At 21.1% G+C, this 13,629-nt stretch overlaps 1 protein-coding gene across 1 annotated transcript; it reads left to right on the top strand.

Annotated features, from left to right (window-relative positions):
- Positions 1-535: 535 nt before the first annotated feature.
- Positions 536-12,876, top strand: LOC122498670. The gene is made up of 3 exons (XM_043606521.1): positions 536-858; positions 4,561-4,728; positions 12,627-12,876. The coding sequence occupies exons 1-3, from the start codon at positions 795-797 to the stop codon at positions 12,866-12,868; spliced, it is 474 nt and encodes a 157-aa protein (XP_043462456.1). The 5' UTR covers positions 536-794; the 3' UTR covers positions 12,869-12,876.
- The last annotated feature ends 753 nt before the right edge of the window (positions 12,877-13,629 follow it).

The following is a 13,629-nucleotide window of genomic DNA, read 5'->3' as shown; positions in this document are numbered from 1 at the left end:
ATCTAAACACTATACTTTCTTTGGATAAAAGTTGCGTACATAAGTTACTTTTCGAACGGTATATTTTATTTACAATTTCGTTTACCCATTTAGAATTTATGGGTCAAAAACAAAAACCGTCTCATACCTAGACACACTCCCCTATATATACTATAAAAAATAATGTTTATTAGATTTTTTATTGAGTCATTCTACAGTCTATAGAATTTTTTTTTTAACTCGATATTTCGTGACTGCATTTTAAGATGAGCATCAATTATAAATATTTTCTAATAAAACGATGAGATGAGACATATATAAACTCTTGATGACTACAATAGTGACTGCATTCATCGTTCTAATGAAAGATGTGAGTAACTCGTGTCCCCCGATTATTCCATCTTATGGTCTCTCTATTTTCTCTCTCTCTCTCTCTCTCTCTCTCTCTCTCTCTCTCTCTCAGTTACTGTTTATTCCTGCATCCTCTTTTGCCCATGGCCCACCATATTTCCTTGCGGGTGGGGTTATACGACAAGCATGTAAGCTACATGCATATAACAACTTATCAGAGGGAAGCTGAATGTAAAACTCGAAAGTTTCACCGTTCGCAACTCGTTTAGTCGATTTACAACCTCCGAACAATATTGACTTCTCTTTTTTTTCTATGTATTGAAAAAATTATTCTTTTGGTTCGTTTAATTCAATACATGAACATTTTGTGCTCGTGACAGTGAAACAATCCCTTTGTGGATATTATTTCTAATTTTTTTCAAAGAAAAAAAATTTTCGAAAGACACTATTTTTAAAATCAAAAAATGGGATTAACCAGGATCAGTTGGACAATTGCTCTTCTTCTTTTGGTTGCACTTTTTCAATGTGGTAATTACAAATTTCGTTTGATAAAGAAAAACCTGTTTATTTTATTCTAATTTTTTTTTTCGTTTCGATCGCAATTTTTGACTAAAAAATTTGCAGCTAACAATTTCTGAATTATTTCCAAATACAATTTTTTTGATAATAAAAAGAAAAGAAGAGAATTAAATTAACGTAAAAAGAGGATAAATAATTTTGGCGGGAAAAAATTTAACTGACTATTAATTTTAATTAAAGTGACAAAATTAAATTTAAGGGAAATGAAAATTTTTGTTATATTTCGACTTTCTTGTACTTTTTAAAATTCAAAGTGTTTTTTCGCTTACTTCTTTATTTGCAATAGTCTTTTTTTGCTTTATTTTACAGATCTATTTTTCTGTAAAATAAAAAAAACAAAATCATATTAAAAAATAATTTTTAGAGCATAAATATTTAATGTAAAGAGAAAAATTTCTTATTTTTAATTATTTTCTCAAATATATTTAATGCTACAAAATATTTTTATTATTCTATTTTCTTTTTGAAAATATATTTCTTTTTTAAATTTTTTAAATATTTTTTAATAAGTAGGAAAATAATTTAACACATTCAATTTTTTTTCTCTTCTGGTTAATTTACATCATTTACATTTAGTTATCTACATTTATTTTATTTAATTTTTAATGAATTTTATTTAGTTAATTTAGTTAATTTAAACATTCTTTTTAGTTAATTTATCTGGAAAACATGTCTTTAAAAATAATAATAGTTCAAAAATACCTAAATAAAATAATTTAAACCTATGTCAATAATTTTAAGAAAAAAATTGTCTCTAAATATCAATTGATTAATAATTGGCCTTTTTATTTAGATAATTATTTATTTATTTATTTATAGATTTAAATTATAAATTTCTTCATAATAAATTTCATTAATTATACGTTCTTTCAAAAATATCTAATTTTTATACAAAAATTATTATTTAGAAATAATTAATTAAACAATTAATTCTGAATTTATCTGCTTAAAAAGTGAAAACTTATTAACTAATCGATAATTACTTTCGACTCTTTTTTTATTAATTTTTTTTTTCGTTATTAAAAAAAATATGATAAAATAAAAATGAGATTTCATAAAAATTAGTTAATTTTTCCAAATTTATTTTAAGACTCAATCATTTTCATTTTAGGGCTAAAAATGAGTTTAAAAAACACTTTTGAGCTGGAAATATAAATAAAGACTTTATTTTTGCTACTTGAAAATAAATTTCATTCATAATTTTGTTTAATAATTAATTTCTCAACTAACTAAGATTTAATTATTAATAAAAAATTTAATTTTTATTAGGTAAACTTTGCGTATAATTTGAGTCAAGTTCAATTTTATTTTAATGTCAGTTTCCAGTCTTTGAGGTATTTTTCTGCGTAGTATAGATATTTCGCAATATTAGCTTTCTCTCGTCGAATAGTTTAAAGGTGATTTGATTCGAGGTAAAGTTTGTTAGTAGCGTCTGATAATATAATTATAATATATAACTCAAATTATAATTGGTTTTTGGTTTATAATTATATTATATCTCAAAGATTTTTTTTTTAGATTTTGGTAAAAAAAAATGTTAAAATATATTTTTAAAAATATTAAAAATTAAAATAGATTTTAGTATGAACAAATAGGTACTTATTTGTTTTTTTTAAATTATTAGAAATTCGATTTGAATATTGATTTTGATTCAAATGTTATTTGAAATATTAAATTAAATATTAATATTAAATATTAAATATAATATTAAATATTAAATATTAAATAATAATATTAATAATAATATTAAATATTATTATTAAAGTAATATTAAATTTTTAAATATTATTTCGTTTCATTAATTTATTTAATATTCAACGTATTCAACGTATTATAAAATACGATATTCAATCTGAACATTGTTTTTTTTTCTTTGTTATTTATTCGTGGAAAATATTGTTGCATAACAACATACAATGTGGCTTTAGAAAATTTTCGAGCTAATTTCAAAATCGTTTCATTATTTTCTTATTATTTTCCGTTTCGATTATTTTTTATTTTTATATTCAAAATTCAGAAATTTATTCTCAATTTTCAGAAATAAAGCAGATTAATAATTTTTAAAAAAAACCTTCACACTCACCCTACTTGTATGATAATAATTGAGGAAACAATTTTTATATTGTCTAGGAATTCTTTATTTCCCTGTTGGACAAAACAACAATATATAAATGGGTATTTATTAGAACGATATGATCGTTTATGTAATATTTAATTGCTTAATTTATATTCGTAAACTCACGATATTTCCACATGGTTAGTAAATTATTTGTTTCCTTTATGTTACGGTTTTTTTTTTTTTTTTTTTTTTTTTTTTGAAATCTTTTTGATAATGGGATTTTATTCATTGGTTCATGTGAAATTGAATTTTTGTTTTTAAGTTCTAAATTTTTTATGTTTATTCCAAAGATTTGTTGTATTTGGAGTAATTTTTGTCGAGGAAAAAATTTACACCTTTGGAAGGAATCGAACCCTTGATTATTTAATACAGTGAGACGGGAGCTTAGACCACTGGACTACAGTGCACGTCAAAGTGAAAATTTTTTTTTCCATTTCCTGAATTTTTGTAAATTCTTCTATTTTATAAATTATTGTACTCTGTAAATTTTTATATTTTATAAATCTTTGTTATTTCGTAAATATTTAAAAAAAAATATTTTTCAAAACTCGTATATACATCTTATCTTTCGATCTTTTTGTGACAAATCATTATGAATAATTATTATTAAGATAAAAACTGCATGACATATTTGAAAAAGAAAACAATGAATCACACTAATTTTTGAATTCAATGTTAACACAGAATTTTTAATGCATATTATACTGTTACGACAGGGCGATATATTATGCGTGTATGATGTCATCAGAAGAAGAGAGAAAAAAAAAATTGCATATTATGCGCCGTTGAACAGGTTTTTTTCGCGTCTCCTTATTCACAGTGCATTACACATAAAACCGACAATAATCAATGTCAAGAGTACTTTTAGTCATCGACATTTGAATACGGCTGAAAAAATAGTTAAATTTAAAAAAGTGCCAAGGTTTCTAATACACTACTGAAAAAATTTTTTTTTTAAATTTTTCATTTATGTTTTTATTTATATTTTAATTTTTATTTTATTTATTTTTCTTTATAATTCTGTTTTTATTATTTTCTATTTTTATTTATAAATTTTTTATTTATTTAACCTATTATTTATTTTATTATTTATTTTATTATTTAATTATTTTTATTTATAATTTTATTTTTATTATGTTCTACTTGTATTTATACATTTTTTTATTTATTTAACCTATTATTTATTTAATTACTTATGAGATTACTTATTTAATTATTTTTTTATAATTTTATTTTTATTATTTTCATTTTTTATTTATACATTTTTTTATTTTTTTAACCTATTTTATTATTTATTATTTTATTATTTTATTATTTATTTTATTATTTATTTAATTACAAAATTTAATTATTTTCATTTATAATTTTGTTTTTAATTTAATTAAAATCTTTATAATTACATATATTTTTTTAATCTTTATTTATGTTTATTAATTTATTAATTCGAATTTATTTTTTAAATTTAATAATTTGAATAAAAAAAATATTTTTTTAGATAATAAATATTAAAGTGCGTCAATTTATTTTTACAGCAAGCGCCCTCAAGTGCTGGCAATGCACATCAAATTTGAGTCCAGCGTGTGGTGATCCCATGAATAATACCGAGCACCATGGCACATTCCATATTCAAGACTGTGATTCGACTTCACAACATCCTTACTCCTATGGAAGACACGTGTGCCGAAAAGTTGTTAGGAGAGGTAAAAAAAAGCAAAATTTCTATTTGAAAATAATTTGAAAAAATTATTTTTCATTTTTAATTTCATTTCAAGATTCGAATTTGTACATTTAGTCGAGTAAATGGGCGAGCGGTTTGAGAGAAGCGGCCCCTTCTCCCTTCGATTATCTCTTAGCATGGTGGGGGGACAGCTTCTCCTACCGCTCAATTGCTATAGCCATTTGCTTAGACTTGATTTAAATTCACGATTTTTTCTAATTTCTATTAATTTATAGTAATAAATATAAAAAACTATTATATATAAAATATACAATAATTATTTATTATTATATTTATTAATATTTATTAATATTTATTAATTATCATTATTTAAATTAAAAATTTTCTGTCCGAAATTTTAGAAATAAATTTAAAAATAATTTACTAAAATAAATATTTAAAAAATGAATGAATTATTATAACAAGAAAAGCTATTGTTTTATAGTAGATTATTTTCAAAAATTCAGAAAAGTGAAGACAATTTTTCCAACTCTTTGGTAAAAATTAAAATAAAAAATTAATTTAATTTGAGATTTAGCGTGTTCAATAATTGTTAATTGCAACAAAAATCGGTTATTTCATTTTTGTGTCAAATGAACAGTCCACTATTATAAATAATTATGTCAAGGGAACAAAGATTTTTATCATAATTAACGTCAATTGCCATTTTATTTTTTGTCTCTTACACTCATTATATTCCACCATCAATTTATCCACAAATCTGTGTGGAAAAAAAATCTTTCTACAATTTTTGTCTATTTTATTAATTTCAATGTTTGCTGACTGAATTTATTTCTCTTAAATTTTATTCTTATTCCTTTAGACTTCGTCATTTTTGATTTCTTTGAAAATGAGATGATAAAATAAAAGAAGAAATAAAAAAATCTCACAAGAAACCTTGACATATACTTATAGTCATAGATAGGGAAATAATTTTTGTGCGTGTTTTTTTTGTAGAGAATATTGAAAAAAAACAAATTTAAAAATAAGTCACGTAAATGATTAGATTTTTTTTTTAAAAAAGGTATTCATTATTACTAAATTTGTTTTTCTCTAAAAATTATAAAATGTAATTTCTCAATGTGATGGGAGAAAAAAAGTTAGTCCTCGATTTAAATCGTGAATCGCCGTGCGATATATGCTATAAAAGGTCACAGTACTTTAATTGCTTTCATGCTGTTTACGTTTTTTCTGTTGGATACCATAAGGCTTCTTACCTTTTTATATATAAAAGTCTTGATCTACTTAAAATTTTTAAACTTCTCTGGTAAAACTTTATTTTCTCAACGTCTCAAAATTATTCTCCTTTAATATATATAGTGTAAAAATTTAAAAAGTAATTTTTAAAATTTCAAAAGTACAGACTTTGCACTTGATAATTAATTTTAAAACAGTAGCAAAAAGTAGCTTTCAAAATAAAAAAAAAAGTAGTAAAAAAGTAGCTATCGAAAAATTAAACTTGACGACCAAAAATATACTAGTTTTAGACACTTCACCAAAATTGACAAAAATTCCATTTTATGCCCCTTGCAACAAATTTTATTATTCATGAAAGAATTTAAATATTTATAAAAATAATGTAATTCTTGCAAAGAATTTTATAAAAAAATTTTAAAAATTAATTTCTTTCGACTAATTTTATGGAAATTCTAATTTAAATAATTGAATTCCTGAGAAAGTTTTATTATTCATGAAAAGAATTGAATTCTTAAGAAGATTTAAAAAAAAATTTTTTTAAATAATTGAATTCTTTTGCGAAATTTGATGAAAATACAAGATATTGAAAATCATTGAATTTGCGAAAAGTTTTTGAAAATAATTAAATTTTACAAAGAATTCTATTAAAATTTTTGAGAATAATTAAATGTTTGTGTTGAATTTTATTAAATTTTTTTAAAGATAGTTGAATTTCTAAAAAGCTTTATATTATTTATAAAAATAATAGAATTCTTACAAAAGATTTTATTAGAATTTTTTTAAATAATTAATTGAATCTCCAGGAAGAAATGCATTACTTTTAAAAATAATTGAATTCTTGTGATGAATATTGTTATTTATAAAAATAATTGAATTTTTCAAAGAATTTTATTAAAATGACTCAAAATAATTGAATTTTCGGGAATAATTTTGTTATTATAATTTGTTAAATATTTTTGTTAAGTTCAATGAACGAAAAGGGTTTAAAACCGTTAAAAATTGAATAAATAAATAAATAATTGAATTCTTGGAAAGAATTTTATTAAAATCTAAAAGAATAATTGAATTATTTAAAGAAAATTTATTTAAGATTGTATTTAAAATAATTGATTTATTTCGAACAATTTTATTAAAATATTTGAAAATTATTGAATTTCCGTAAAAAATTCTAATATTTTTGTAAATAATTGAATTCATCCGAAGAATTTAAAAAAAAATTTTTTTTAAATAATTGATTTTTTAGAGGAATTCAAATTAAATTTTTATTAATTATTACATTTTTTGAGCAATTCCTGTAGATTTGTATTGAAAATAATTGAATCTATTATAAAATAAATCTATTTATAAAAATAATTGAATAGTTGCTAAGAATTTTATTAAAATTTTCAAAAATAATTGAATTACTGAGAAGAATTTTATTATTTATAAAAATAATTGAATATCTTGCTTGGAAATTTATGAAACATTTTTTTAAATAATTAAATTGTCCATGAATAAATTTATCACTTTTAAAAATAATTGAATTCTTGTGATGAATATTGTTATTTATGAAAATAATTGAATTTTGACAAGAATGTTATTAAAATGCCTCAAAATAATTGAATTTTCGGGAATAATTTTGTTATTTATCTTTAATAATTTAATTGTTTCGAATAATTATTTATGAAAGTGATTGAATTCTTGGGAAGAATTTTATTAAAATCTAAAAGATTAATTGAATCATTTCAAAAAAATGTATTGTTTTTAAATTAATTGATTTATTTCGAAAAATTTTATTAAATTATTTGAAAATAATTGAATTCTTGTGAAAAATTCTAATATTTTTGTAAATAATTGAATTCTTCCAAAGAATGTTAGTAAAACATTCTTTAAAATAATTGATTTTTTCGAACTATAATAAACATTATGAAGATTTTATTTTAAATAATTGAATTCTTGTGGAAAACTTTATTTGTGAAAATAATTGAATTTTTCGATTAATTAATTTAAAATAGTATTAAAAATAATTGAAATTCTTCGATGAGTTTTAGTGTTTATAATAATCGAATTTCTTGCTTAGAATTTTATGAAACATTTTTTTTAAATAATTTAATTTTCATAAAAAATGTTATTTTTAGTGAAAGTAATTGAATTACTGTAAAGAATTTTATAAACATTTTATTAAATTTATTTTTTCGAAATTTTTTTGAAAATCCTATTCTAAATTAATTGAATTCCTGTGGAAATTTTATTATTTATGAAAATAATTAAATTTTGGATGAATTTGATCCAGTTTTTTTTTAAAATAATTGAATTCTTTTGCGAAATTTGAGATGAAAATACTAGATATTGAAAATAATTGAATTTCGAATATTTTTTGAAAATAATACAATCGTTTTAAAGAATTTGATTATAATTTTTGAATTAAAATAAAATCACTTTTATTGTTGATTTCAAAAATGTATTAGTGACTAAAAATAAAATCAGAATAAATTTCAAAAATATTTCCGCAGAATATATTATATTGTCCTTCGCAGATAAGTGAAGAAGAAAATGCAAAAAAAACAAAAACAAAAACTGTCGCGTCACTAATAAAATTATTTGATGTTGAGTAACTATTTCCCTATGAATGTTTGGCGTGCGCTTGGATCAGGAATTAGACATGGTCACGGGGTGCGGCTGACCTTGCTGCACATCTAATTATTTCAATTGCGAAGTTGACCAAGTTATACAAAAAATGACTCATATACAACAGAAACATAAACGTATAGGAGAAAAAAAATTTTTTTTTACTTCAATTCCACCAATATTAATGTAATCATATCTCGCACAAGTGTCACATTCAGGAAAAATGATATACAAATAAGAAGATGATCAATATTTACTCACGTACATATATATATACAATTTTCTAAAATTATTTTTTTATTTACCTGTACAATTTAAAAATAATATTCAATTTAATCTGAAGAGAAAGTATTTTTTATGACCCTAGGGGATAAAGTTCATTTTTTACACTCTAGGGAGTAAAGTAAATGTTTTTGACTCTAGGGTGAAAACCTAGTAAAATTATACACAACCACATCATTTTTTAAAATCCTAGGGGGTAAAGTATCTTCTTTAGTCCTTCTGAATAAAGTACCACATTTCATAAACTCCAGGATTTCAACTACAAATAAAATTTTTAACTCCAAGAAAAAGTGAAAAAGATGTTCTAAAATCGTAGTATATGGATAATCCAGGAAATAAAAATAACTAAAATCCTAAAACTAAAAAAGAAAAAAGCAATGTGACAATCCTTAAAGCAGTATAGCGGTAGTATAATAAATTAAATGAAATATTTTCTCCAATGCTCTCTGCGAGTAATAAAATTATTATTACCACCTCAACCTTGTTACTAGTTTCAGATGTACTTCATCTTACATAATATTTCAAGTTAGTTTATGCATTATACAAGTAGCAATGAGTAATTTCACTAAAAATTGAACAATGGAAAAATTTTTCTTTTTTATTCGCAAATAGTACATACAATTTGTAATATACAGTATGTATTTTTTAAAACCGTTTTTAAATATTTAATAACAGTTTGAAAATGCATAAAATAAAATGAATAAAATTAAAATGAAATATGAAATTTTAATTACAGGCTTTGCACTCGTCTACTAAAACCTATACTACACTGAAAAAAAAATTTAATTGATTCAATTAACCGATTAATTGACTATTATCCATTAAATATTTAATTGAATCAAATAATATTTATTGGAGTCAATTAAATGGTATTTGATTCAAATACTGAAATTATTGGTTCAAATACCATTTAATTGACTCCAATAAATATTATTTGATTCAAGTAAATATTTAATTGATAAAATAGTCAATTAAATTGATATTTGAATCAATTAAATTTTTTTTTCAGTGTATTTACTATTTTTTTTACGTTATGCTAATATTTGGGTACTTTTTTTAGATTTCAGCCATTAAAAGCTACTATTTCTGTTTTTTCCGAATTTCCACTACTTTAAATTCGATAATACTTGAAATAAAAAAACTATTTTCAAAAATTACAATCAAATTCTTTAAAAAAATTCAATTATGTATTTTCAAAAAATATATTCAAAATTAAATTATTTTTAATATCTAGTATTTTCATAAAATTTCGCAAAATAATTCAATTATTTTCAAAAAATATATTCAAAATTAAATTATTTTTAATATCTAGTATTTTCATAAAATTTCGCAAAATAATTCAATTATTTAAAGAAAAAATTGTTAAAATTCATCCAAAATTCAATTATTTTCATAAGTAATAAAATTTCCACAGAAATTGCGCCACAGAGTGCAATAGCAACAGCTACGCTCGGTCTGTCTGTCCGAATCGGAATATCTACTTCGAATGCAGTCTCCCTATATTGGCCAGACCAGATCTAGTCCTCACCTCCTCATCGCGGATTTCGAAGTAGATATTCCGATTCGGTCAGACAGCCCGAGCGTAGCTGTTGTTATTGCACGCTGCGGATCAATTCAATTAATTTAGAAGAACATTTTCAAAAAAATTTCAAAAAAATTAATTATTTAACAAAATTGTTATATACAATTCTTCACAATAATTCAATTACTTTCACTAATAATAATATTTTTCATGGAAATTCAAATTTCAAAAAAAAAAAAATGTTTGATAAAATTCTAATCAAGAATTCAATTATTTTCCATAAATAATAAAACTCTTCAAAGAATTTCAATTATTTTCCATTAATAATAAAACTCTTCAAAGAATTTCAATTATTTTTATTACTATTTTAAATTAATTAATCGAAAAATTCAATTATTTTCACAATTATTAAAATTTTACACAAACATTCAATTATTGAAAATAAAATTTTTTATAATATTTATAATATTACTAAAAAAATTATTTATTTAAAACAATATTTATAAAATTCTTACAAAGAATTCAATTATTTTTGAAATTTTCAATAAAATTCTTATTCTTAAAAATTTAATTTCAATTCTTCGACAAAATCAATTATTTAAATTCTTTGGAAGAATTCAATTATTTACAGAAAAATATTAGAATTTTTTACAGGAACTCAATTATTTGAAATACTTAAATAAAACTGTTCGAAAGAAATCAATTATTTTAAATACAATCTTAATTAAATTTGTTTGAAATAATTCAATTGTTCTTTTAGATTTTAATAAAATTCTTCCCAAGAATTAATTTATTTGCATAAATAATTCTTCGAATGAAAATTCAATTATTAAAGATAAATAACAAAATTATTCTCGAAAATTCAATTATTTTGAGGCATTTTAATATACCTAATTCTTTGCAAAATTCAATTATTTTTATAAATAACAATATTCATCACAAGAATTCAATTATTTTTAAAAGTACTAAATTTCTTCTTGGAAATTCAATTATTTTAAAAAATTCAAATTAAATCGTTCGCAAGAATTCAACTATTGTCAAAAATTTTAATTAAATTCTTTGTAAAATTTAATTATTTTTAAAAACTTTTCGTAATTCAATGATTTCCAATATCTACCATTTTCATAAAATTTTTCAAAAGAATTCAATTATTTAAAAAAATGTTAATAAAATTCATAGCAAACATTAAATTATTTTTATAAATAATAAAAATCTCACAGAAATCCAATTATTTACAAATTTCTTATAAATTTTTTTACAATAATTCAATTATATTGATAATAGTATTCAGAGGCCTTTTACGGTTTTTTTTTACCGTAAAAGGCCTCTGAATACTATTATTATCAATATTATTAAAAAAACGGTTCTTAAATAAATTTATTAATTTATAATTCAATTATTTTCATAAATAATAAAATTTTATACATTTTGAGAAACATTCAATTACTCAATAAATTATTTATTTTTGTACTTTAAATAATTAAATTCTCGTAGAATTTTCTAAAAGAAAAAATTTGATTTAAAAATTAATTTTAGTTAAAATTTTTGAAAATAACTGAATTTTAAAAAGGTTTCAAATTGAAATCGTTAAAAATTTGAATTTTTCATACTTTTAACTGACAAATTCAGTAGAATTAATTTTTTTAAAAAAGTTTAATTGAATTCTTTAAAAATTATATTTGAAGTTTTTACTTTCTAATTGGAGAATTTCCGAATAATCCAACATTGATTTCTTTCGAAGAATTTTAATAAAATTTTTTAAAATAATGCCATTTTTCGAAGAATTTACTTAAAATTATATTAAGAATAATTGAAATCCTATGAAGAATTTTATTCGTTAGGAAAATAATTAAAATTCTTGCTTACAATTTTTTTTAATTTTTTTTTTTTTTTTAAATAATTGAAATCCCGTGTATAGAATATTATTATTTATGAAAATAATTGAATACTTACAACAAATGTTATGACATTTTTTTAAATAATTGAAATCCTTTGATAAATTTTATTATTTAGGAAAATAATTGAATTTTTGTAACGAATTTTCATTAATTTTTTTTAAAATAATTGAAATTCTCTGAAGAATTTTATTAATTAGGAATATAATTGAATTCTTGCTTAGAATTTTTATTCATTTTTTTTTTTTAAATTGAATTTACCATATACCAACGATTATGACATTCTGTAAACATTTTTGCTTGAGACATTTAACAAGTAATAATAATAATTAATATTAATAATAATAAAAAGTAAAAAATACATAAATATAATTCCAGTGCACGGACAACGAGAAATTATTCGCCAATGCGCGGAACCGACCCCAGAAGAAAGGGACATAACCGATGGACCATGCAGTCAAATGGCACAACCCAGCTATGTAACAGTAGAATCCTGCCACATTTGCAGCACAGACTTTTGCAATTCTGCCACTTCAATATCGGGCAAAAGTTTCATTTTCGCCACTCTTGGTGCTCTTCTCACATGCTACCTTACAGTGAAAAAAGTTTCACTTTTCTAATGACAAAATAAAAAAAAATTTTTTGTATAAAGAATAAAAAGAACAAAAATGGCGAATTATTGCAATTAGTTTTTTTTTTTTTAATTATTTTTTCTTCTCATTGCAAATTTTTACTTTCAATTTAATTTACATGTAAATAAAAAGAAAAAAAATGTATTTTTCTACTTACGCTCTATAAAAAGAGTTATTTTTTTTTTAAATAAAAAGAAAGACATCAAAGTTTGAGAAATATGCTAAACTAGAATTATGTATTAAATAGAATTAGAATTTTAGATTTATTTAAGAATAAAATAAGTTTGAATGTGACAAAAATTTTGTAATTATTTATAATAATAATCAAATAATGTAAATTAATACATATTTTCGTATTTACGAAAAAATTGATTAATCACAGAAAAAAGTTTTGCAAATTGTAATTTTTATTAGTCTTTAATTTTTATATTGGGAAATTAATTTTGTACTCTAAGTTTGTGTTTTACCGTGTTTTTTTAGGGAGGGAATTATATATATACTTACAAATACTTTGTCACAAAAATTAATATTTCAAAGGTACTATAATATTGTTAATAGAAATATTTTATTTAAATGTACGTTAGAACGTCGAAAAGAAAAAATGTTAACACACTACAGATAAAAGTATTTTTTTTTTCTACTAATTTTTGTAAACTTCTCGAGAAAGTTCGCCTGGAAAATATTCCTTAATTTTGAAGAGCTTAAAATTTTTCATTCAAAATTTACTTTTACAGTTCTGACTAATACCT

This window comes from Leptopilina heterotoma, unplaced genomic scaffold, assembly GCF_015476425.1.
Source record: "Leptopilina heterotoma isolate Lh14 unplaced genomic scaffold, ASM1547642v1 Lhet_157, whole genome shotgun sequence".
Lineage (NCBI taxonomy): Eukaryota > Metazoa > Arthropoda > Insecta > Hymenoptera > Figitidae > Leptopilina > Leptopilina heterotoma.
Note: the sequence above shows the minus strand (reverse complement) of the source record. Positions and strands in the feature narration are given on the sequence as shown.